At 40.3% G+C, this 27951-nt stretch overlaps 1 protein-coding gene across 6 annotated transcripts in view; it reads left to right on the top strand.

Moving 5' to 3' along the window:
- LOC149197187 (Molecular chaperone Hsp40/DnaJ family protein) overlaps positions 1-27951 on the top strand; it is a 259324-nt gene that overhangs the window by 32223 nt on the left and 199150 nt on the right. For 5 of the 6 annotated variants that reach the window (XR_016254743.1, XR_016254744.1, XM_089405755.1 and 2 more), the window contains exons 2-4: positions 17858-17926; positions 19738-19827; positions 20028-20149. Coding sequence is in view for 4 of the 6 variants with exons in the window: in XM_089405755.1 (XP_089261881.1) it covers positions 17858-17926; positions 19738-19827; positions 20028-20149 (281 nt within the window). In the remaining 2 variants the exon portion in view is untranslated. Of the gene's footprint in view, positions 1-17857; positions 17927-19727; positions 19828-20027; positions 20150-27951 lie in introns of those variants that run through there. The other variant, XM_089405758.1, reaches the window with a different exon arrangement.

Below are 27951 nucleotides of genomic sequence, written 5' to 3'. Positions count from 1 at the left end.
ACAAAGGGGAAAACCCAAAAAAATTTCCTTATAGAGATCATTCAACAATGCATCAAGACAAGAACTATACCGACCACAAGAAGGCTTCCACAAGTGCTAGGTCTCCAATGCAACTATATGTCCAATATGATCACATCAACAAGATCTCAGATTTCTTAATCTAGGTATCGGACTAGATGTAGGTAAGAGCATAGTTTTAAAAACCAGAACCGGTCACGAGACCGGTCCACCTAATAAACCGGGACTGGTCAAATCTCAATGAACCGGTTTTTAAAATAATACATGAAATAAATAATTTTTTTAATGAGAAAAAAAAACTGTTTTTAAGATTTAAAACCATGATTCCAAATCAATAGAGACAAAATATGCAAAGTTTACTCATTTATATACCATGTAAAGGTGAATGTATCAAAATGGCACTGAGTGCAATCCATATCATCGACAAAATAGATAAGCAATGAGGCTTTAAATGGCCTATAAATTCCAAAAACAATGTTACAAGCTATGGGGCCATCTGCCTACTACAAGACTACAAGTCTACTGGTACATATTAGTGATCAACATGATCATTCATCATCATGATCAAATTCATCACCACTACTAGACACAAGATCATCAATAGGAGCTACATAAGCATCATCTAAATCAGAGTCTTAGGATGCCTCAACCTCATCTGCAACCTCAGTAGTAGCATTGCCACCAATAACAATAGAAGTGGACCTAATGGAAGTATGAGTTGGACGAGTTGCACGACTAGTGACTTGCATTGGTTGTTTACCTTTGCTTGATGCAACTATTGATTATGGTTCTGATGGCGCTACCAAATCTGCTTCATCCCCCCTAACACCATGTCAATACCAAAACCCACCTCAAACTCAGGATCTTCAGTCTCCTCTACCCATTTTGATGTTGGATCAATATTGTCCAACACAATGGCATCTAGATCAGATCTTTTATTCATCATTTGGTTGTGCCTTAGTTGAAGGTTGTATTGCAGGAAGACAAGATCATTTAGCCTTTTTTGTTCCAACTGATTTCTCTTCTTCGTGTATGTGCTCAAAAATAGACAAATTGCGCTCACAACTTGAAGCACTGCAAGTTTCGTTGATTCTAACTGCAAACTTTTGCAATTGAGGACATTGGCCACCAAATGACTCCCACTAATGCGTTGCAAAGAAAAAGACATTAATTAGTAACTTAGTTCATTTCATTACTTTTTTACAAGTATTTATAGACAATTTGAATTGTAATTTTGTAAACAATTGAACTTTAAAAGAAAAACAAATTGGAATTGTTTACTTGGTTGATCCACATCTCTTGCAATCTTTGCCAAGTTTTTGCCAAAGGTACTTGTTGCCATACTGAAAAGAGTAAGTTGTTTACGTATTTCCAATTGGTCTACATGGTTAGGGACCATGTGCTCCAAGCAATCATACAATCCATCTTTGACCTCCCCAACCTGCAGATCTCCTAGTCGAGCTTTATAATGATACTTTGGGTTCAAAAAATACCCAGCTGCATGTATAGGACGATGGAGTTGATTGTTCCATCTATTATCAATGATCTCCCATATACTCCCATATTTAGCTAACTTATCCTTGTAAGTTGTCTGTATCTGCTCCTTTGTCTGATCCATAGCCTCATAAATGTAGCCCATGGCCAATTTTTCCCATCCACCATCCGTAGCACCTTAAGAAGGGACTCGGTAATTTTCACAAGCTCTGCAAACCTTTTCCAAAAGTAATTGTCAAAAACTTTATTTTTGGTGTCTTTGCCATCTTGTCTATGAGCCCACCGAGATGAAGTCCAATCATCAAAAGAAAACATTTTCTGCAAGTTTTTTTGTTGAGAATTGAGACATTGCAACGTGAGGAAGTGAGTTGCAAATCTCATAATTGCAGGCCTAAAAAGCCATTTGCCCCCAGTGTTTTTCCTCGTTAGGCTCAATACCCATGCATGGTTGTAGATGCATTTTGTAATGCACTTGGCATGCTCTATAGTGTTTTTCATCCACTCCACTTTGCCTATGTTGTCAAGCATGAGGTCTATGAAATGTGTAGCACATGGAGTTCAAAATATGGTCTTTTATCAACCTTCTTTCCAGCAAGAACATAGTTTGAGGCATTATATGTGATGACCTACACAACATTTTGTCCCCCCACTCCCTGAATAATCTCATCCAAAAGCTCAAATATTAGAGTTGCATCCTTCACCTTATCAGATGCATCAACTAATCTCACAAACATGGTTCCTTGAGGGCAAGAAACAAGGAAATTAATGATAGTGTGGCTCTTTCCATCAGTCCACCCATCTAACATGATTGCACAACCTATTTTGAGTCATGACTCTTTATACTCGGCCAAATACTTATCAATGGAAGAAATCTATTTTTTGCAAAATAGCTCCCCTCAAGTCATGCATAGTAGGGCCTTTGAAGCCCTTTCCTGTAGCTATAACAGAGTCCCACATAGCTTGGTAATAAGGTGAGCAAGCAGCGTTAAATGGGATATCTACATCATACCGCCATCTAGCAATGTATTGAAAAGAACATTCTTTGCATTGTTTTTTCCAATGTTCATCCAAAGTGGGCTAACGACTTGCTTGGGAGGAAGTGGGATTAGCAGAGGCAATGGTGGCAGATGATGAGAAATAACTCTAGAAGTTCGACCTCTTTGTTCCTTTAGATTGTTCGCCTTGATGATAAGACCCAAGAGCAAGTGGAACATAGTGAAAGAGGTCATTGATGGAAGGGATAGAAGAGGAACCTTGAATCTCAAAATCATCATACCCACTCTCTTTCATGGCTTGTAAAATTTCCTTTTTCCTTGCAATTTCTTCTTGGATAGCCTTCTCCCTAGCCTTATTCTCCTCAAACTTCTCAAACTTGGCAAGGTATTCTGCCCTAACAAGACCTATCACTTCCTTTGGTGCATCACATGGCTTTACTTGGCCTCTTATCCCAGCCAAGTGTTGTTTCAACCTGAGAATACCCCCACCTCCAATAGATTTATTGCAAAATTTGCATATCATTTTTCCATCAATCACATCACAATGAGCCCATGCACTGCCCTTGGCTTTTGGAGGCATGGTGGCTAAAAATATTTGAAATTTGCAAAGAAATCTGCCATTAAAAAAAATTGCAGCTAAGAAAAATGGAAAACCTAAGATAAAATTGGGAAAAAAATGGAAATATTTAGCCTAAAAAATTGATAGCAAAGAACTAGAAATTTGATAACAATGTAGCATAGAACATATAAAAGAATTAAATACATGGACAACAATGAAATATGGATTTTTTCAAGTGAAAATCCTTACCTGGAAATGCAAACTAGCTTCCTTAGCCTCCTCTTCAAAATGCCAAGTCTACAGATAGCTCCAAAGTATATCCAAATTAGCTCCAAGTCCAACTCCAAGCCTGCAAGATGACTACTCCAACAAACACTCAACACTCTCCAAGCTCCCAATGAAACTCAAAAAAACTCCAAATGAGATGTGTGAGACAAATGAGAGGGGAGACCTCCTTTTATTGGCTTGGAGGGGGTGTTTTTGGAGGGAAACAACCCTTAGTTTCCCTCCAAACCACCTTGGAAGCCGCAAAAAGCCTCCCAGTGGGTCTGCGGCCAATGTGGCAATGAACCAGGCGGTTTATGACGGAACCAATCGATTTACCCATAAACTAGCCAATTTTGTCATAAATCGGTTGGTTAGGCCCGATTTTTGTGAAAAAAAGGAGAAATCGGCCCTCTAACCAAGTTTTTTGCCCAATCCGACTAGGTTTGCTGGTGAACCAACCAATTTGACCAGTTTCCAGTTCAGACAAACGATTTTTAAAACTATGGGTAAGAGGCAAGTTCACAACATTGATGCAATTATAATACTTCTCTAGGATTCAGCCTAGAGATCTACCCTCAACCAGAGATCACAGACTAGGGTAAGTTCAGACCTTGAACCACTACCTCGGACCAAACTCACAGAGCTCAAACTTATGGAACTAAACTCGTATCAAATCTTAAGACTTCGGATCAATAAATGTATCTCAGATCACACATTGATGAACTTATGTTGTCCCTCTAGGGCTCGACCTAGAGATCAACTTCAAAATGCAAAGATCTCAAACAAACAAACTCTCAGATCGTTGAAAGGATGCTTGAATTATCCTTCTAGGTCTCATCCTAGAACTAGATCTCGTATGGCAATAAAATTTGAGCAAGAGTACTAATTTTGGACCTTCCATAGAGTTACAAAAGTCAAACAAAGGAGTATACTTCGAACCTTCCACAGTAGTCTCAGTGCAAAGAGCAAACTTCTATTTTCTTTTAGAACAAGGATTATTTTTTCAGATCTCTTCCAAAGTAGCCAAAGATCAGACTTCAAGTCTCCTCAAGAAATTTAGTGATGAAGCAGACTTTCAGACCTCTTTATACAAGCTACAGACTTCAAATATGTACCTTATGAACGATGAGCTAACACAGACTTCAAAAGAGAGAAAATACTTCCTTTTTCACTCAATACTAGCCCTTCTATCCTTTAAAACCTTCGCATAGGAGAGAATAACATTGATGTGGGTGTAGTCGAATTGCCTTCCAAGGAGACCAAATGAGGTCTATTTATTGTCACCAAGTGATCCGAATAAGTGCGGCATGCCACAATGGGCCAAGCCAACTTGATCCTTCTTGTAGGCCGACATAGCACTTGTGGAGCCTTCTCGAATTACAAATAAAAATAATAGTTCTCTTCTTTATAAGATATATATTTTGACCCCCGGATGCGGGTGATAGTGCGGATGGGACGGGAGTTTAACGCTGCCCACATGCCAGCCATGTGCCATCACAGGGCAGACATTTGGGCTCAAGCATGTATCTGTATGAGTGGAAGCAGGTATAAGGTCATTCAACAGAGGAGAGTTAATGCCCTGCACGGCTATTCGGCTCGCTTGGAGGTTGCAGTTATGGCGGACGGGTTCCGAGGTGAGGTCGTTGTGATTAAAAACTATGTCACTGCGCCGGGTCAGGGTATGTTTCTGGTTTTTCCTTCAGGAAGGTTTATGCAACCTCAGGTGCTCTGCGCAGCTCCAAGCAACTGCCTCTCCATCTGGGTCATTACGCTGTCTGTCTGGGTCATTCCGCTGTCTGTCTGCATTTCTCCCGGGAAGGATTTGTATCACACTCTGGAGCTGCGTCTCATCCCTTCGGTCCCTGCAAGTATGGTAAGGCCCCGACAGCGCATGCTCAGCCGTCGAGGCACCTCCAGGGGAGGAACTTCACGCACTCCCGTTGTTGATACTTCTACCCACTGCTGTCATTGCCATGGCATTCGCTCCACTGGAGCTAACCCCCTTCAATCTAGTCAGTTCATGGATGCTGGTGCTCTGAACTCTGCTTCCTTGCCCGCCTTCGGCTCTGCCATTTTTAACTTCAGCAGTTCTTTGAACAGCCCCCAGATCAGTGCCCATGTATCGGTTCTGTTCATTGAAGCTTCCCAGGAAGACAATGACTCTCTGGACAATCGTGGGAAGATGCATGCTGATAGCCCGGAGAAAGAAGCAAAGGATCCTGCTGCAGACCTAGAGAATGTCTCGAAAAGCCTTCTGGATCAGAAGGCGAGGACCAACAAAACAAAAGACATCCATATGGACACTGCCCCCACTGCTGCTGCTGCGGAGGATTACGGGTGGTGCCAGGTAGTGGAAGAGAAACTGGAAGAATATAGATGCCCTCGCTCAAGGTCTAAGTGGCTCTTTTGTCTGGTCTTTTGGCTTCTATCGCTGTTTGTCTTTGCTTAGTTTCGTTATGTATGCATTTTGTCTATGTTCGGAATGGGGTTCAAGCACCTTTGTTGATGGTCTGGGTTATGTTTGTCTCCCCTGCGCGGGATCAATCGGATTTTCTGTTGGGGCCCCTGCAAGGGCTGGCTCTTTTTGAATGGTCTAGTCCTTTGGACCTTGCAGTCTCAGCTGTTCCAGGTTGACACCTCAGGTGCCTGGTTCTTTTTGTTTTGATCTGATGTAAATTTTTGGCGTCTGTATATAATATATTAGTATAGTTTTACCGAGGAAAAAAAAAGATATATATTTTGACCAAATCAAAGGCATGTGGTACATGCTATAAACAATAACGATTTTATTTTTCACAAGTACATTGATGATAAATGTTTTTATGAAGACCGACTATAGCTACAATTTCAACATTCCCTCTTAGCTAGGGAGGTATGTTGGAAATATCGAGAGGGGGGTGAATCAGTGTTTCTCTTCAATTAATATATTTTTAACTTCGCAGAGCATTAATTAACATTATCATCAAATATCAGATAAATCAACAGTAAACAACACCATTCAACGACATGCAAACATCAAGACAATGGACAACAGCTTTTTAGGTGGAAACCCTTTGGAGAGAAAACCCACCAAATGCTTCTTAATATTTGTCTTCAATAAAAATTACATCAATATTTTTCAACTTCGACTAAGAGAGGCTCCAACGTGATCCAACCTTAAGGACACTCCAACGCCCTAGTTCACCAGCGCCAACTAGAAGGACACTCCAACGTCCTAGTTTACAAGTTCCAACCTAAAGGATGCTCCAACACCTTGTTCACCAGCTGCAACTGGAAGGACACTCCAACGCCCTATGCAGGCAGCACCCTGTCGCCCTGAAGTGTTCTCAGGCTCCAACGTGAAAGAGACTCCACTCTCCTGCCTTGCACCACCCTAATCAGCCGGTGGACCATGTTTCATATATTCTCAAACTGGATCCACCTGTGCTCAGTATCAATACAAAAGAACCTACAATACAATCTCTGCTACTTTCACTCAGTATGTATATCAGTATCCAACCCTAACAGCTTCCCTGCTCATCTCTCTGGCAAACCTTGCATTAATAATTCTGTCAAAACTCTGTCTGCAATAATGCCAACTCTTCTAAGAGAACAATCCCTAGCTCAACATATACATGTCTGGACTCTGCATTACATCAACACTGTCAGATGTCTCTCTGCTCACCAATAAATGTATGCATGAAAGTCTTGGACAAATTGATACAGCATTATTTCCAATATAAAACTTGCAATGCAAACCCTAGCATTATCAAATCTGCTTCTGCACAGAACATCAAACCCTAGCTTTACAAAAGGTCAGTTCACTCCTGCTCATTCACTGTAAACTTTAGTACGAGGTCCTCTGCTCACATAAACAATTCAGCCTTTGTCCTCTGCTCAGTTTGTTCACTGCCATAATGTTAATTTTTGGTATGTTCTATGCTAGAGCAATTTATTTGAATTTTCACAATTGGCAATCACATCAGCATTATGATAAACTGCAGAGAGAACATAAATATAAAACGCAGAAGACAAGCCAAGACAAGAGGACACAAGATATGGCGCAAGCCAGGGACAAACCCCACAATGTGTGGGGAAACCCTTTGATCAAATCTTCTTTTATCTTCAAAGTTCAGCAGAGAGAGAGAGATAGAGTACAATGATTTTAAGTCAATACTTGACTTGCCAAATAGGAGATCAGACATCAGAGATCTTCACCTTGAAGATGACACAAGGAGGTTGCAGATCTGATCCCAAGGACTGAAGATATGTAGCAGATGAACAGCTCAGTCAGTTACCCATATTACTGAAGCTTTCCTTCCATAAGACTCTCCTTCCTTTGCCGATTCACTGATCATGTCAAGGCTGCTAATCTGGTACCTTTCATAAGGACTGGTGCATGGCAGACCTGGTCATTTGTTAGGGCACCCTCTGAGAGCCACAACACCTTAACCATGCCCCACAGTTCACCTGATTACTGCAGCTAGCTTTCATACAATCCTCCAATGATACGCTGCCTTATAGGGCTGCTTACCTTCTGAACGCAGCTACTAAATAAAGGCCTCCAACTGCTGGCTATGGCCTGCGGCCTAGCCCATCAGTGGACTGTAACTTTAGTCCCTTCAAACAGTGATCCAAACAGCTCCTTAAACTACTGTCCCTAGCTCCTCCTTTTTGCGGATTCTTTTGCTCAACACACCGAGATCAAGAACAGCTTGATTATGCCCAAACAATCCTGAAATAGGCCACGCTGTTACCTACAGCAATGTAGCATTATGTCAGCGGCTTAGGTGACAGCAACTGGGTCTCTTTGAGCTGCGTATAAGGGCTCCCCTTACTGCGGCTAAGGGCACTACTATACAGCTGCTTAAGACCTCCATTTGCTGTGGCTGGAACCTCCTTCTTTGACTGCGGCTAAGGCAGATTATGACTGTGGATAAGGAGTCTCTTTCTTGCTGCATATAGGGTCAATAGACAATGGATTCAGACCTTCATTTAGGGCCTATATTAGCCCTCCTCTCATCTGCGGATGGAGCCTCTTGAGACAGCGTATAGGGGCTTATTCATGCTGCACATAAGTCTCCTCTTATCTGCATTTAGATCTTCTTATAAGCCTGCGGCTAGGGCATCATCTGCACTGCGGCTAGGGCACAACTGAACTGTGGCTAGGGCATCAGCTACTGCGGCTAGGGCATCAGCTACTGCGGCTAGGGCATCAGCAAATGTATATTTTAGGTGTCCCTCCTTCTCCAAAAACCCAAGACGTGGAGAGGAGGAGAACACACCAAGAATGTGTGTTAAAATGACTTCAAATCCTCACCAATTTATACTAGAATGTAGATGATGAATAGACACGTCTATTGGGCTTCTGAGCCTACTCAAGTTGCTGGTCGGCTTGGTAATAATTATATAAACAAAATAAATTCATATCTCCATAAATACTTATCGGAATCGGATGATCTTTGGATCAATCCTACACCTCTCGACGAGAGGGATTCAATAAAAATATCAGCTGTCATAAATAAGCTGATCCACATGGAGTTTGGCCCTAGTTGCCAATTTAACACTCCCTCTCAACTAGGGAGAACTCCATCCAGTGATCCATAAGTCCGACTGTACAATCTCGGGCATCAGTGCCCTGCACTGCTCTGCCCAACTCTGCTCAGCTCTGCGGGCTCTGCTAACTCTGATTTGCCCGGCTCTGCTAACTCTGCTTTGCCCGGCTCTGCTAGCTCTGCTCTGCTGGCTCTGCTAGCTCTGCTCTGCTCAGCTCTGCTAGCTCAGCTCTGCTGGCTCTGCTAGCTCTGCTCTGCTCAGCTCTGCTGGCTCTGCTCTGCTCAGCTCTGCTGGCTCTGCTAGCTCTGCTCTGCTCAGCTCTGCTGAACTATGAAGAAGAAGAATTGATCGAGAATGTCTCATACCATTCTCCACTGACCCGAAGTCAGTGTCAGAGTGCGTACCACTAGTCCCAGACTAGTCTCAGCCGACCCGAAGTCAGCTTCATAGTAAGTACCACTCCTACCACTGGTCCCAGACCAGTATCGCAGTCTCAGAGAGTGTACCACTGGTCCCAGACCAGTTTCAACCGACCCGAAGTCAGTGTCATAGTATGTACCACTCTCACTGGTCCCAGACCAGTACTGCACTGACACAAAGTCAGTCTCGGAGTATGTACCACTGGTCCCAGACCAGTCACAGCTGACCCGAAGTCAGCGTCATGGTATGTACAACTCCCACCACTGGTCCCAGACCAGTATCATTGATCCCAGATCAATGGAGGTCATCCTAGCATAGGGAGTACGGTAGATACAACGATGCGTCCATCGGTACTACTATGGTCCCTAACTTCATTTCCCTGCTCATTGATCAGATGAGAGGTACTTCCCATGAGTCCCAGACTGCATGGGTAGGATGCCTCGACAGGAGAACTTAATCAATCCTGTCCTCACAGGAGAACACATCAATCCTGCTACAATCGCCATGGAGAACACATCAATCCAGGCCTCACAGGAGAACTAATCATCCTGCCACAATCGCCATGGAGAACACATCAATCCAGGCCTCACAGGAGAACTAATCAATCCTGCTACACAGGAGAGCGAATCATCCTGTTCCACAAGAGAGCGAATCATCTTGTCCCACAAGAGAGCGAATCATCTTGTTCCAGTGCACACCACCAGGGGAGGGTGAGTCACCCTGTGGTCATATGTTGCTCCAATAGAACTGCAAGCCCCCCAGAGCTCCCAGAGCTCAATGTATACAACATGTAGGACCCTTCTTCAAAGGTCTCTCGACGACTCCAAGTCGTTCAGGAAAATCACAAATTTGATCTTTCCTAGGGGCTCTGTCCTGTGCATCATCCTAATGCGATGGAGCCTCCTTGCTCATCGACTTACCATGATGTCTATCTGCTGGAGCAATCGACGAATACGGGATTCCTCAATAATCGAATCCCGCCTCTGGTTGTCACAGAGAATCACAGTGGTACTCATCATGTGAACAAACAGCTCACTGAAGAGCTTCAGCAACCAGACTGCCTCACAGAAGGCCATACTAGCAGCAATGTATTCTGCCTTGGTGGTGCTCAGAGTCACCGACGTCTGCTTCCTGCTCATCCAGGGTATCGAGGCAGATTCCAAAGAGAAAGAGCACTTAAAAGTGCTTTAGTGATCCTCCACACTGCCTGCCCATTCAGCATTCGAATAATAATGCAATTTCATCTTTTCGGCAGTGTATCTCAATCCATGAGAGATTGTGCCCTGAAGATACCTCAGAAGATTCTTGGCACCAATCCAGTGAGACTCAACCAAATATGAGCTCACCATGCTAACTGCAACACAGATGTCCGGACAGAGGTTCTCCAAGAACATCAACGCGAATGAGTTTATAAAACTCAGAGGCATTTCCCAAATCAGGTCCGACATCACTACCATATAACTTCTGAAAGTTAAGACCCTTGAGGTAGTCACAGGCTTGCAGCTTATCTTTTCACATTCAGAATCCAACTCCCTCTATCTCCTATAAATGAGAGGGTCTGCACCTGTCAGACATAGGTGCCGGTATGAGAGGTTTATCATCCACAACCTTCGAGTAATGGTTTGGATCAGTTTCACTCCTGGTGAGTCTCAGCTGCATTAGACAGCTATCAATCCTCTCATACTATGCCCGAGGTGTTTTGCTTCAAGCCATAGAGAGCTTTCTTCCACCTGTATACATGAGATTCCCGATCATGAGTCTTAAACTCCTCGGGTTGTTCCAAGCCTGTGGACCTGCTGCATGAAGGGAATGGTCCCCTTATAATATTTTCCTTCGGTACATTTCAGACATGTACCTACATGCTCCTCTTTGAATTCAAGCATCCGAGTTACCATCTGACTCATAGACCTCCAGTGCTGAGTCAACGGACATGGTCCCCAGTGGACTTCCAGCAACTTGATACAACCCAGAACTCAAAACATCTTAACAAGATATATTTTCAAACACGTACCTTTCCATTGATAAGTGCCATCTTGTAACCTTTGATTTCCATTTCCGAGATGGTCATCGGGTTCTTCTTGCGATCAGGTACATAAAAGAGATTCAGGGGTTTCTTGCTTTCGTGGAGGAGTCGACCACTTCCTTGATGACCTGCATTACCAGTCATTCCTTTGATTATTGAAGATGTCCCAGGAATGATTGTTATCTTCATCAAGAGATGTGTCCCTGCCATTCGGACACTCCTTCGCATAACGGCCGAACTTATTTCAACAAGGCATCTGCCTTTCCTTTCACCCTTAGAACCGAACTTCCCAATGAAGGGATCATTAGATGGGCCATCAGAAACTTCTGCTGCGCCATTCTGATAACATTCTCTGCTTTGACTTCACCCTAGGTGAATTATGGGGAACCCATTGATCCTTCTGTCTTGTCCCAACTGCCTTTGGTGATTGCTCTTTCACTCTTGCTTGGGCATTGTCTTCACCTCAGCTCTGATACCATGTTAATTTTTGGTATGTTCTATGCTAGAGCAATTTATTTGAATTTTCACAATTGGCAATCACATCAGCATTATGATAAACTGCAGATAGAACATAAATATAAAACGCAGAAGACAAGCCAAGACAAGAGGACACAAGATATGGCGCAAGCCAGGGACAAACCCCACAATGTGTGGGGAAACCCTTTGATCAAATCTTCTTTTATCTTCAAAGTTCAGCAGAGAGAGAGAGATAGAGTACAATGATTTTAAGTCAATACTTGACTTGCCAAATAGGAGATCAGACATCAGAGATCTTCACCTTGAAGATGACACAATGAGGTTGCAGATCTGATCCCAAGGACTGAAGATATGTAGCAGATGAACAGCTCAGTCAGTTACCCATATTACTGAAGCTTTCCTTCCATAAGACTCTCCTTCCTTTGCCGATTCACTGATCATGTCAAGGCTGCTAATCTGGTACCTTTCATAAGGACTGGTGCATGGCAGACCTGGTCATTTGTTAGGGCACCCTCTGAGAGCCACAACACCTTAACCATGCCCCACAGTTCACCTGATTACTGCAGCTAGCTTTCATACAATCCTCCAATGATACGCTGCCTTATAGGGCTGCTTACCTTCTGAACGCAGCTACTAAATAAAGGCCTCCAACTGCTGGCTATGGCCTGCGGCCTAGCCCATCAGTGGACTGTAACTTTAGTCCCTTCAAACAGTGATCCAAACAGCTCCTTAAACTACTGTCCCTAGCTCCTCCTTTTTGCGGATTCTTTTGCTCAGCACACCGAGATCAAGAACAGCTTGATTATGCCCAAACAATCCTGAAATAGGCCACGCTGTTACCTACAGCAATGTAGCATTATGTCAGCGGCTTAGGTGACAGCAACTGGGTCTCTTTGAGCTGCGTATAAGGGCTCCCCTTACTGCGGCTAAGGGCACTACTATACAGCTGCTTAAGACCTCCATTTGCTGTGGCTGGAACCTCCTTCTTTGACTGCGGCTAAGGCAGATTATGACTGTGGATAAGGAGTCTCTTTCTTGCTGCATATAGGGTCAATAGACAATGGATTCAGACCTTCATTTAGGGCCTATATTAGCCCTCCTCTCATCTGCGGATGGAGCCTCTTGAGACAGCGTATAGGGGCTTATTCATGCTGCACATAAGTCTCCTCTTATCTGCATTTAGATCTTCTTATAAGCCTGCGGCTAGGGCATCATCTGCACTGCGGCTAGGGCACAACTGAACTGTGGCTAGGGCATCAGCTACTGCGGCTAGGGCATCAGCTACTGCGGCTAGGGCATCAGCAAATGTATATTTTAGGTGTCCCTCCTTCTCCAAAAACCCAAGACGTGGAGAGGAGGAGAACACACCAAGAATGTGTGTTAAAATGACTTCAAATCCTCACCAATTTATACTAGAATGTAGATGATGAATAGACACGTCTATTGGGCTTCTGAGCCTACTCAAGTTGCTGGTCGGCTTGGTAATAATTATATAAACAAAATAAATTCATATCTCCATAAATACTTATCGGAATCGGATGATCTTTGGATCAATCCTACACCTCTCGACGAGAGGGATTCAATAAAAATATCAGCTGTCATAAATAAGCTGATCCACATGGAGTTTGGCCCTAGTTGCCAATTTAACACATAAACAATTCTGCCTCCAACTACTTACGTACTCAGTTCACTGTCAAACATATCAAGCCAAGCCATCCACCATAGTAGCAGCATCATCAGCCATACAATCTGTAGCAACTCTCATGAAAATATAAAGCAGCAACCCATGCATCTACTTTCTCTGCTTCACAAATTCTCACAGCCTTTCTTAACAACTAGCTAATGTAATCCCAGCAAGCACATTTTAACAATGATACTGTCAATCGAATGATGTTACTACAGCATACACCTTGGTCTTGCCAAGAAATGCAAATTCTGATCCTTACTCTTTTGGAGGTCAGTCATAGCTTCAATGATGAAAAGTTGATGTTTTCTTCTCATACTTTGTTCTGCAACTGGTCTATATACAACTTTCCACAGTGCAATCTGCATCTAACAGATCATCAAAGTTTCAAAGGTTCTTATCAAGATCATGTACCAAGTGTTTTGTTTCAGATCACAATAGTTTGCTTCTACTACGTCTTTCCACAAAAGATAGAATTCAAATCCCCAACCAAGATTATCACAATAGTGATATTTCTGAAGCAAAAGGAGGCCACTGAAATAACTCCAATGGGTCTGTGAGATATGGTCTTTGGAAAGCAGAAAAGGTCTGTCATACCTGTCAAATTCAAGCACTAGGAATACTGGTATATACCTATTTCAGGAACTTCTGATTGTCAAGAAAAAGATGCAAATACAGCCCCATATATTGGGTGTGACTTCCTGCTATCCCTGTGGGTACAACTGGAAACTGGTTGTGATTCCTCACAACCAGGCCTACCATCGTCAGAATATAAATAACAATGAAATCTTTCATGTAATTAATTATAACAAAAATATTTGCAATAGATAATTTGGACACTGTCATTAAGACAAGAATATGTGCATGGAAAGAAAAGAAAACATTGAATGAATATGTGCTAACGAATTTACAAGCCGAACTTTTTGGGAGATGAAATCCTTCCAGATATTTGTGTCTGTTGCCTTGTTTCTGCAGGGTTTCTCGATAGATTTTAATTGTAGTTGTACCCCTTATTAATATTGTTGTGCCCCTATTTTCCCCATATTGTTATTACTGTGCCCCATAGAATCCCTCTATTGTTATTTTTGTGGCTTTATATTATTATTGTTAGGTCGGCTGGGTTATATTGTGACTCCTTAGACTCCTATATATAGAAAGGAGGTTTTGTCATTTGAATCATCCAAGAATTGTTCATTTATGTAATGTAAAGGAGGTTTCCCCCTCGAAGAGGCTGAATTTTAAGGCGTTCTTTCATAAATGAAATTTAAAACAATTTACCCGGACCATCCACTGTTTTCATATTTTGTTTTGCCCACTTTTGGTATACTTATGAATAAATGAAACTTCATAAATAATTTTCATTTTTTTGTGAAAACCATTTACTGGTTTGCTTCCCATGGTTTTGAAAACCATGTCTCCAACCATGTTTGGTAAACTATGAAAATATGTTTTCATCTCCCCCTTTTACTTCTGTAAAAACTTTGGATAAGAAATTATCCAAATTTTCTGTACAGGCTCATTTTCTTCCTTATAATTCCTTTCCTCCTTATATTCATAGCAAAAAACATCTACTTGTCTGCTCTGTAAAATTTCATTTTCACCTCTGTAAAATTATTCTACAAGGAGAAAACATTTCTTTATAGCATTGGAAACTCCATGGTTTGTATTGAAATGTACCTTTGGAACATGTATCCTCATTTTACCTCAAGCTTTCGCCTATAAGCTCATTCCAGAAAAATAGGACTATAAAAATCTTCCCTCCATTATCGCCTTCGATGCAGACTTTATAATTTTTTAAATTTCCCACCTCACATTTATAAATTCAAACCAATGTGGTAAATGGTATTGCAACGGTATTGCGGGGAGGGTGGGGAGCGGGTAGGTTAAAAGTCAGATAGGCAGAGTCCCTGCAAGCCATTGATTATTATTTCACACATCTTGAGGTATTCTAAATTATGGAGTTTATAATGTAACTTGGCAGCTGCTTGTTGATTTGACTTTCGACCCTTGGTAAGATATGGTAACAAATGTGGTTCTCGTACTTAGAGATTGGGGTTGACCCAATATTTATAACATAAGTTTAATATTTTAAATAAATAATTTTATAAAAAATATTTATTTTTATAAAATTAAATTTATTTAAAATCAAAACTATTATAAATAATACCCCAACAACTTGTATAAAAACCAATTCTGCCACCGAGAGTCTGGCCAGGAAACCAATTGGCAAAACTGAGAATTTTTTTGTAACTTTTAAAGGGTTCAGAAAAATTTACAACAGTTCACATAGCATCTATCATGTGATTTGTATGGCAGACAAGACAAGGTACAACATCCATTCTCTGATTCATATGGCAGATAAGGCATGGTTCACATAGCATCTATCATGTGATTCGTATGGCAGGCAAGACAAGGTACAACACCCATTCTAACCCTAATATTCTGTTGAAGTTTGCTAAACAGTGACACTTGAACATTGACCATGTATCGGTAACCTTGATACATAACACAATGGTCATGATGATATATATCAGTGCATGCATTTGATGGTATTCTTCTACAGTAAATATGATGAGATCCTCGAGTCCATGATCCTGTCTGACAGTAATGGTAGAGATAAAAGATTGACAGTGATAGACAGTGCCTTTTCCCCTTATTCTCCATGATGATATTAATCTCTCTTATGATCCAGAGATGACAGTGATGCAAATGAAAGAGACCTTGCAGTGATCTAGACATACTTGACAGTGCTCTTGATTAAGTTTTTGCTTATGTTGATAGCTCTTTTTGATGTGTCTCGTATTGTTCACAAACATAGTTGTGAACCCCTTTGGATTGATGACCTGATATGGTTTATGATGTCTCATGTTGATGTACTTTGTATCTAAACTGAACATTTGATGAAATCTAATAGAAGAGGAAGAAGAATTAATTTCCAGGTTTCCCCCTTGTGGGGATTTGCCCTTGTCTCCGACTAATCTTGGTGTCTTTATGTGTGCTTGCTTTTCTTCTGTTGTTCCTTTATGTTCCGCTTCATTATTGCTCTTTTTACATAATTGCATATGATATAATGATGTTTTAATGCTACGGGGTGAATTCAATGTGTAAATGATGTAATGAAATTATCTTAAGAAAAGAACAATACAGCCCTAAGAGAAAATTAACAAGATCTCTCACCAAAACTTCTCCGTTCTTCAGTTGGATAATTTCCCTGTTTGCCGGAACGATATAAAATACTAAATCCAAAGACCAAACCAGAATCATCCCAATAACCTGTTCTAGAATGAGAATTGGTGACTAGTTAGGGTGGGATCACCTCCAACAAAGCTAGTCAAGGAAGTAGGGGTCTTAAAACCCTCAGATTCTCAGGCTCAGAGAAAACATAGACAAATTGATCCAATTCAATGATGATAATTTTGACTCCAACTCTCCTATGTTTATAGATATGGGCTCCCAAATGTGAGAGGTTGTGAGTGCGACCCCCAATTTTGGGTTTTTTGCCCTTGGAAAAATTGGGGTTTTCCCCCTTTATCAAGACTATAGCCTATGGGGTTAGATAGGCTACTTTGTCCCCCCGTGGAAATTAATTCATAGGGGACATTACAAATCTCCACTTTTATAACTTTTATGCAACCATTGAGCGTTGCATTACTGTGAGTGACATGTAAATTTATCCAATTCTAAAATAACAAATTCAGTTAAAACTTAAACTATCTACCTTACTATCACTTCATGGAAAAAGCATTTAGTCATCAAAGTCAATAAATTCAACATTATTTCTGATATGTACCTGGTTGATCACATCCATTACTAATATAGAGATATGGACTGTGTAAATAGTTCGTGTGAAATATTGTAAAGGCGGCGAGAATTGCATTTCTTCTTTGCCCTTTTTGTTGTTGAAAAGGGTTAGATACTGGAGACTTTCTCTAAAGGATGTATCCTTGTTGGTTGCTTACTGGAGACTTTCTCTAAAGGAAGGGTTAGATACCTATATATTTGTTTTCAGGGGTGTGACTTCCTTGTTTTCAAGGGTGTGACTTCCTTGTTTTCAGGGGTGTGACTTCCTTGTTGGTTGCTTACTGGAAAATTTCTCTAAAGGAAGGGTTAGATACCTATATACTTTTTATGTTTGAAACTCTCACCTTTGATGGGGTTGAAAATGAATTGCAAGAATCCTGGATACTAGTTAGTTTGAGAATGTCAAATTTACCACCAGATTAAAGGTCAACAATTTTTTTTGATTATCATAGCTATCTCGAAATAACTTCCGCAACGTTGTTTTATCTCCATTTAACTGCTGAATGCCTTTTCTTGTGCCTTGTGGTTTGTATATTGTGAGAGCCAGTCACTGACTTAAAGTACTCTGTTATATTTGATTACAGTATCACCCTGATGTGAACAAAGACCCTGGAGCAACTGATAAATTCAAGGAGATCAGTACAGCATATGAGGTATTTATGGTTGGGACTTAACATTTCTGATATTGATCTTTTCTTGACTTGATTTGTCTTTCTATGAATCCAATTTCAAAGTCATATATGTTATTTATTACAGCCTAGCTTGTTTCCGATCTATCTGAGAGCCCAAAACATAAGCTAAAGATGAGGCAGTTGAACCCACACAAGGGCCATTGTGATATTTTCTTCTGAATTGGAATCAAGAGATCACCAGGTTAGAAACAAACCCCTGGATCCCATGAAATAGTGCCTTGAGTGGAGGATTGAGTCTCGATCTTCCTTGCTGTGGAATAAAAGAAAATGAAAAACCTCTCCTTGAAGCTAACACCATTGTTTTTGCCAACCACTTTTCTACGGATCTGGGACTTGGCCATAGGCCTGTGAACTTTCCCACCAGGACATGCCCATGGAGGATAAGGGTTGTTTTTCTCTGAACTGGAACCAATATGTCTAAATGAGGGATGACATGCATCCTTTTTAACAAATTTTATTTGGCGTTGGTTGAGCTCCATTGGCTGGCTTTAGATGGCTAACCAACATTTTAAAGGCCCTGCTTTCTGCAAGTAGATTGTTTGCCATTGTCATATCTCGGCCACAGCAAGAAGAAAATAGCTTGGGAAGGACTGCCAATGAGAGTGGGTGCACCGTGCAGATCTTCTCGAACAAGCAGTGGATGCACTGAAGAATAGGCTGTGATCGCACCCTATCATGCTTGGGCTTGCACAGGTCATCCAACAAAGCCGTGGAGAGCAGTGGTGGAGGCTAGGGTAAACCTAGCCACAAGAGAGATTCAGTTTTCTCATCTTGAATCCTGGGTTTGCCTATGGTTGCCTGTGTGGATTTGCATGATAGCAATTGGTGAAACAGCCACATGGGAGAAGCAACATAGGATTCAATTGCTTTTGTTTGAGAAATTAGCCTCATTGAGCACATTGGTCTCCAGAAACCAGAAACCTTTGTTGTAGGGAACAAGGGGCACACTAAATGTTTGGTTTATGTAGGATATGCCTCTTTCTAAAGACAAATACTTCTTTAATATTATGCAGCACACAGCCTTTTGCTATTAGACACCTGCATGAATACTTAGGAGTGGTTCTTAATACTGATTTATGCGACTTTTCACTACTGGCATTAATAGACATCTTTCGAAAGTGGGACACAATAATTCTATATGAATTTTTTAAGTTGCAAGATCAGTATTCCTTAGCTTTGTCACGCCTTTATTCACCAGATCAACACTATTTTGTCTTCTATCTTGGATGAATGTTGTGTCACTGTGTGTCTTTCCTCTCTGTTAGAGAAACAGTTATCAGATGTATTATGGTGACAGGGTTTTGTTCGTAGTGTCAACCTATTTCCTGTCCTTTGTTTGTGATATTTTGACCATCTGGTCCGTTTGGAATGGCTCCTCTTTAATCTTGGTCTGAAAGGTTGGGGAAAGGTCAGCAGGCATGATAAACAGATGTAGAAATTAGAAAGATTGATGTTTTAGCCCATTCTAGGCCAAAGAACAATAACACTAATGAAGTCATTTAGAATAACTGCTGGCCTTTTCTTAAATGAACTGTTTATTTGGAATTTCTAATTATTAGAGGAGTTTGAGTTGACGTGCATGCAAAATTTATTTCTGGTCAAATGACTGTCTCTGATGATGTTGATATGGTCAGTTTCTAATTATTCGAGGAGTTTGAGTTGACGTGCATGCAAGATTTATTTCTGGTCAAATGACTGTCTCTGATGATGTTGATATGGTAAGTTTCCATTATGAAGTATAATTTGGGGTATATAAATAAAGACATTTTCAGGTTCTGTCAGATGATGAGAAGAGGTCATTGTATGATCAATATGGTGAAGCTGGAGTTAAAGGTGCTGCCGCTGGTTCAGGTGCTTATACGGTATTGCAATCTTACTTTCTTTTGGAATTATGTTTAATCTTTGACAAGTTTGGAGAATGGAAGAAGTTTATCTAATCAACTTTTCTCTTGAATATGAAAATAAGGAAATTCTTTGTTGACAAGAGATTCTATTGAATACTTTCCAAATATTGAATATTCAAAGATCTGTGTTAATTATTGGTTAATTTATTGGTCATCAGACAAACCCTTTTGATTTGTTTGAGACATTCTTTGGATCAAATGTGAGAGGGTTTCCGGGTATGGATCAAACTGGATTTGGAGCACGTAGGCGTGAGACAGTCTTTCAGGGTGATGACATTAGGTGAGTTCTAAATATCTAGCTAGCCTTTTGCACGTTAAATATATGGAATTACAATGTGAATAGAACTATGTATAAACGACCTTTCTTTAAGGATTCATTGTACCCCTTGTGCTTTTGTTAGATAGGCATAAAATTGATATTTTGTGAGAGATTCCTTTTGAAAATTTCGGGGAGAGATGGAGAAATGATATATACTTCAGTCAGGGATGTGAGCTGAAAGAGTACCTTCTATTGTATGCTGAAGGCTGGATTTGTGTAACAAATATGCATCAAAGTATGTTTGATTATAACTCTCCAGAAGCATATATCTCAGATGTCAATGTAGAGACTGCAATCCATTCAAATGCAAACAATGGCTGGATATCAGTTGGAAGCAAGGGAAAATGGTTATTACATTATAGTCCACTAGATTATAAATAAGGAGAGAGACAAATAAAGTATAAATCTTTTATTGCATGCATCAATTTGGAAAATGTTGCCAAGAAGTAGGCATTACATTCTTGAAAGGTGCTTTTATTGAAGTGTTTGCAGATTTGATGATATAGATTTCTCTAAATAAAAGGTTGCACATACACATGCATCGTAGAATAATATATATACAGTGATTTGTCTTGCGAGAGAGACTTATGTTAGACACCCAACAGTTTGAAACCGTAAAATAACACGTGATTGTATAAATACTCCAACTCAGAGGTGCTAAGCTATGTAAACATTATGATATGACCATTATTAAAATGCAAACTCTATCACCCACCCTTAACGGTTATATGGGAAGCTACGCCAAGCTTATCTCTAAGTTTTACCAACTTATCTGAACCGAAAGGATTGGTTAATATGTCTGCAGTTAGCTCCTGAATTGCACAATATTGCAATTTGCAGCCCTGTCTTCATTCTTCACAGGCTACTGAATATACTGACAATGCACCTGCACATGCTTTGTCTGTTAATCAAACTCTGGATTTGCCAGCCAATATCAATACACTTTGATTGCCACAATAAAGTGCAATTGCATTGTGTTGGTCTACTTGCAAATCAGCAATTATCCTCTGCAACCGTACTGCTTGATAAGCTGTAATCACTGCTGCTGGATACTCTGCTTGCTTTATACATTGCTTCGGAAGATGAAAGTGCTACTGCATGCTCCTTTTTACTCAACCAAGGAATGCCACTTGTACTGAGAATGAAAAATAACCTGTAATGGATTTCCTGTCATCAACTCAACACGCCCAATTTGAGTGTGCAACCTGATTACTGGAAATTTTCTCCTTTCTCATAAAAGATGTCATATTCCAAGGTTCCTTGTACATACTGCAAAATTCTCCTGGTTTCTGTCCAAGGCTCAGTCTTAGAGGCTGTCATGAATGAGAGATACAGCTCTCTGGAAAACTCAAATCCGCCTTGTCACTGTAAGATATGTCAAGCTGTCCACCAATTGCCTGTATACTGAGTTATTAGCAGGTTTTGAGCCAGGCTTGGATGATAATTTTGGCCCAATCTCCATGGTGCAGAAACTGCTTTACATTTAGCTAGACAAAACTTCTCCAACTTTTAGTGTAGTTGGTTTGTGGCAAACACACAATCACCAGTTTGCTAGAATTTTACATATAAGAAACAATACAGGAGACTTAAATTAGTCATTTTAAAGGAAGAATGCAGATTAGATTTTACTTTCTGAATTGCATTGGCCTCTCTGCTTGTGATGATTATGTCATATTCACATAAACTACCAAGATCACTGCATCACCACTTGGGCTTGACATATAGATTTGGATCAGATGGATTCATTTTGAATCCACAGCTTGTAGGATATTTGTCAATTTAGTGTATAATACCTTGGGGCCTGCTTCAACCCTTAGAGAGCCTTCACCGACATGCACAACAGATGCTCCTTACCTGCTACTGGAGTTCCTGCCATTGATACCTTTGTACCTTTCTCTTTAAATCTCCATTGAGGAAAGCATCCTTTACCTCTATTTGATACATTTTCCAGTCAAATGTGTTGCTAGGCTGGAATTAACTTTATTGTTATCAACTACATTGTGGTGGTGCGTGTGTAGTCCACTCGCTCATGCTGTGCAAATCCCTCTGCAACCACCCCCACCTTATGGTTATTCGACAAATCATCTTCCTTGTATTTTATCCTTCATCTCTTATAAGTTATGTTTCTTGTTTTTATTATTCAAGGAGAATAATGTGCAATCATCTTTTTATCCATGGTTTAGATATTTGCACTACCTGATCACCTCTAACTACCAACACTAACTATTATTCATTAACTTATGATTTATCTGTCACATAATGCTCGTGACTTTTATTACACATCACTACGTCATGTATTAGGACTCCGAGTATATAATTTAGTGTAACTTAATCTAACACCCCCTTTAACACCAAACGCAATTTTTTTAATTACTAGTGAGCATTAGTGGAGGTTCGTTTGAGGATTATCTTACATGCAAATTTGAGATTGGATAAAATTAGAACAGAGCGAACCATTAGAGTTTATTCTGGGCTGTTTTATGATGATAAAGGCATTGTTGGAACCTGAAAGTGAAGTGCACTTTGGAGTTGCATGAAGCTGGTGAGTGGAGCGAGTAAAGGTTCTGTGGCAGAGGATTGAATCTTTTCTTGTGTGAACACACATGGCAAAGTCATTGGAGCCTGCTTGAAGTACAAGAATGGCGTTATCCCTTTTCCACTGAATCCAAGCAATGAAGCCCCAAAATAAGTTATGTGCAGCCTTGCTGAACTAGGTGATCTCTACTAATGTGCACCGATGTGGATAATGGAAGCGGAGAGAGGGTTGTTGTGTGGAAAGAGAGTTGGCATAGCTGGACAAAGATAAAGGTGCATATCCCATGCATGTGATGGAGCTGATTATGTTAAGGAGGTTGAGTTGACTTGGAGATGAGGAACTGTTAGCATGTGATGGCAGTACTAGGAGTTTGATCATTATTTTGGGCATATTGAGATTAGCATATCTCAATATTGTAGACATACCTGTTCATGCATTACTTTCCAGGAGTCTTTTGTTTATTATTAGAGATTTCTGATGGAGTCTTTTGTTTTTTATTATTCAAAATCTGTTGTAATCACCAAACACTTTGGAATGAATAAAAGCTTGAGTGCTTGGTCTACAATTTTTTCTTCTTTTCTTATGTATTTTTCATTGTTAATGGATGTTCCAGCTCTCTTGTTCAGTTTAATCAAGTTAATTTAGTGATTGTGTGGGATTTTATTCCCTTGGTTTTACTGAGATTATAATGAATGTAAGCATTTACCCTCAACCTTTAAGATTTGTAGGGTAAGAACTGTTGATTTTCATAGGGTCTTTTAATCTGATAATTGCTTCCGATGAGATTAATTCTTCTCTACATTTTTATCCATGATTCCATCATCAAGCAATTACACGAAAAGACATCAACAGGACAACATATAACATATCTAACAGTAGGATCATGAAGAGAGCCACACGAAGAACACATGATTACCCTAGGAAAACCCACAAGGGGAAAACCCACATAGGGAAAAACCCAGCAACCTTTTCAATAGGGAAATTCTTCAATTCAATAGAGATACATCTTAGTCAACAAACTAGGTCAAACCTGGTCCATGCATCTAGTCAAGTCAATCAGCTGGCCCAATACTTATATTGGAGCATAACTTCAGCTTCCTTAATGCAGAGATTCGTCATTCAACTTGGTGCTCCTACAGAAATTTCCCCTCCAGAACTTTGGCCTTCTCCATAGAGTGCTATCATCCTTTGCTAACCTCAGACAGGGTTTTCTTGCTTGTGTCAGACCTTGCATGCTTGCCTCAGACTGATCCTTGCCCTTCTGTTGCCTCAGACCATCCGAATTATGCTTGAACAGAAAGATGCAAATTGCCTCAGATGATGTGAGTTACTTGACCTTGAGAAGGATGAAATGGTGTCTTTATATAGTTTTTCTTGGAGGCCAAATGGGTGCATCTTTACTGGAGCCAAAAATGTAACTTTGACAAATTCAAAATTTTCCCTTTTTTAACAGACACGAGGAACATGTCCTTTAATATTTTTCTTTTTCTCTCTAGCCTGAAGAACATGCTTATAAATACATTAAGAGCTCAAATATACATTATGAAGAACCATAGTTACAAAATTCAACACTCCCTCTTAACTAGGGAGATATTCATAATGACTATCTAGATGTTCTCATGTTGACAAAATTTTTCTGTGAAAAGGTTATAACAAATCATCATCAAACTTGTCAGCATATTTGACATAAGGTACGTTAACATTTCTGACATCATTAGCATCATTTAGTCAGCATATCTGACATCATCATCATCTAGTCAACAACTATGACATTATCAGCATCATCATCAGTATCAGCATCAACTAGTTGGAATCTTTGACATTGTCAGTATCAACTAGTAGCCACAACTAGTTGGTACCACTGACCCATAATCTTGGTTGGTACTCCTGACACGTGGCATAACATTTAGCATCAACTAGTTATCATCTCTTTGGTCAGCACCTGTTACCGCTCAAACTAGCAATGGCCCTAGGAGGGGATCCTATGGAGCAACTACTAGGTTAAGGGGCAACAATGGAGCGATAGCCCACTATCACCTCAGCTAAGGCTCCTTGCTCTTTACGAACTTCCATCAATGGGAGGAGACTCGGTATAAGGGGAATCATTAGATGAATGGATCAATAAGAGGATAAGGAGTGATTCCTAAGGCCTATTCACAAGAGAGACTCAATTATATGGCTTTCTTGCTCAGGAAGAATGGCAGTATGCTCTCTAGGAAGGGTTAAGAGGATTCTTGAGGCCAGCGTTTGGGAATATATCTTGTAAAGATGATTCCTATGCAAGAAAATCCTTATGGAGAATTGGTCTTTATGTGATCTTTGTGAAGTTAGAGTTATAAAGTTGCGGGACCACAAAGGCCCAAGTGGACCCAAAATTAGGTTAAGAATATGGAGTTGATCAACCAAAGAGGGTCTTGACCTGATTTGGGAAGAGAAGAGGATCAAAGGATAAATTTTCTTTTGAGGATTGAATGCAATGATCCAAATGAGGACACTAGCCAAGGGAAACCTAGGGCAAAAAATGGTCTTTGACCTAGGGCTTGCTATATCTCGGGATCACACTGCTTGAATTGCTTCAAATTTGGAGGGCCTCTAGAGGAAACCCTAGCGTAGTTATGGGCCAAAAATTGAGGTGTTTTGATGGCTACAATGAGATTTATTTGATGCCCTAGGTGACCTATGGTGGCTAGGCCTAGAAAGAGAGAGGAGGCAAGAAAAATAAGCGTTTAGGTGACCACCAGTGGATGGATTAGTGCCTTGCCTTTGGGAGAGATGGAGTCAAGATGAACTTATGATTTGGAGGGACTATACCCAATCAAGGAGACCTCTAGACAACTTCGCATGGCAATTAGGGCATGAGAGTAGCTGCCAAAAGATTTTATACTTTGATATGCAATAATTGATGACTTATCAAGGTATTTTCAACAAAGATAACCTCTAGGAACATTCACCCATTCATACATGACACATGCAATGATTAGTTTAATATCTTAATGAGTTTTTTGATGTGATTTAGAGTTTATAACTAAATCTAGGCAAGAAGTCGAAAATGATGAAATATAGTCTCTTGCTGATTATGTTTGTAAAGTCTAATGCTTCCATTATTATAAGATTTTAATATAGCTAACTTCATGCTTCTATAATTTTGGTTGTACTTGCTCTCTGACTTGTGTTTTTACATCATCTTCAAGTTGGTAAAGATGGTCATAAATAAAGTTGATGTGATAAGCATGATATATGAATGACTCTGATAAGAAGGATGGAAGCCATGAAAGATTCTTTGATGTCGTAAAGTAGAACTCCTTAAGTTAAGAGGGAGCCTCGATGAAATATCCCTAGGATAAAAGGATGGTTGAGAATATTATTTGTATAGGAATGATTAGATCCTCTCTAATTAAGAGGTAGTGACATATATGGTTCTCTCCTTCATGTGTCATGCACTAGACTAGGACTAACAACTATAAGTTTTAGTGAAGGCCATGAGTGAGAGAAGGAAATTGGAGAATGCATTTTGAGGTGCTGCCGAAAGAAGGAAAGCAGGATCCGATTGAAGAATATGTTGCTGCATATCAAGTAGGAAATCAAAGTGTATGGTTGAGGAATCTTCTGTCAAAGATTCAGTTGATAGTCCTACTATGAAAAGTTGAGAAGCAACATCAAGTTGTCTGGAAGACCTCGAAGGTTTGTATTTGATTATGTACACGTGAAAGCATATTATTGACTAGGGTTGCTTTTGTACAGGTAAATTTCTCATAGGTTTTGATAGGATGCTGGTTACCGATCAATTTGATCGGAAGAGATTTGTTGTCCTTGATTTGTTGGATCAAGGAGAGGCTTTATGAGTGGAGCATTGCCTGGGAGGACATTTGGCCAACACTTTGTGTGATGTCTAGGTCCCGAAGTTGGAAAGGAGTCTTTGGTCATTGGGCTCTGACACACACCTGGATCTATGGGTTGCTGGTTAGCAAGTAACCCTGATGGTACCTGGAGAGGCTGAAAGCTTTAGTCCATCTTAGTACCACTCAGATAGATTTCCCTGGTTAGGAATCTAGTCTGTGGCATTGCGGCACCTAAATTGTTGAGAGACCAATGGATAGATTTCCCTAGTCAGGAATCTAGTCCATGGCATTGCGGTGGCTAAAGCTCTTCATGGTTCATATAGCTGAGATCTTCCTTGTACTTGTATAGGATGAATACCTCCTTAGTTAAGAGGGAGTGTTGGACAATGTAATTAGGTTCGGTCTTCATTTAAGGTATTTGAGTCATATTGTAATATATTTGTCAAAAGCAAAAAGATTTTTTTTATTGTTTTTGAATTGACTTATTAAAGCATGGGTTTCATGCTTGGGTCAAATGTATAGGTCAAGCTTCGATTGTAGGCTTTAGGTTATTGTCAAAGTCAATTTGTGAAGACTCCATCAATTCAAGTCTCCTTAATGTTGAAAGAATTCTCTTCAAATCGGCCTCAAAATTATACATTAGCATGTCGACTCAATTCAGTGACATTGCTCTTCAAAAGTATCATGCCGACTCATTTAAATGGACAAACTACTATATATACCAGCATAAGGCCTTCACTCAATTTACAAGTTCGAACAACAATTCAGAGAGAATATTTTCGGTGATGCAACACAAACTTAAATTTCACAAGAAGATTGTTGTGATCTCAAAGATAATGTTTCGATGACATTACAGGGAAGAGCTTTGATGATTTTGATATTTCCACAGCTCCCACAGTTCGGTACTATGCCCCTCATAGTTCGGTGCTATGTTACCAAGTTAGATGATTCCACAAAACCTGAATTTCAGTGACTCGGTGCTACTTACAGTCTCACGGTTTGGGTACTACTACAGTTTGGTCCCACTACATGAAGTTTTCGTTGACACCACAGTGAGAAGATTCCACAGTGAGAAGATCTCAGTGGTACTGTAGTAATGATGTTTTGGAGTAGCAAGTATTTAGTGCTTACATAGTGATATGAACCTCAGTATGCAAACACAATCAAAGGAGGATGACTTGATGGAGGTAGTCTCGAGTCTAGTTTGTAAGGGTCTTGGTCGTCTCATCTTGAATCTACTGAAGGAAGAAGTTTGACTGGGTTTTCCCCTAGAGTGGGGTTTTTCCCTGGTAGCGTGCCTACATCTTGTGTACTCTTTTATTTGTTGCTTGGCATTAGTCTTTATGATAAAAAAAGATAAGTCGAAAGAACTAATAATAATAAAACAT

Source organism: Pinus tabuliformis, chromosome 2_2, assembly GCF_031772625.1.
Source record: "Pinus tabuliformis cultivar Carrire ecotype Pingquan chromosome 2_2, CPIR1, whole genome shotgun sequence".
Lineage (NCBI taxonomy): Eukaryota > Viridiplantae > Streptophyta > Pinopsida > Pinales > Pinaceae > Pinus > Pinus tabuliformis.
The sequence above is the reverse complement of the archived record's forward strand: the minus strand, read 5'-3'. Positions and strand labels throughout refer to the sequence as shown.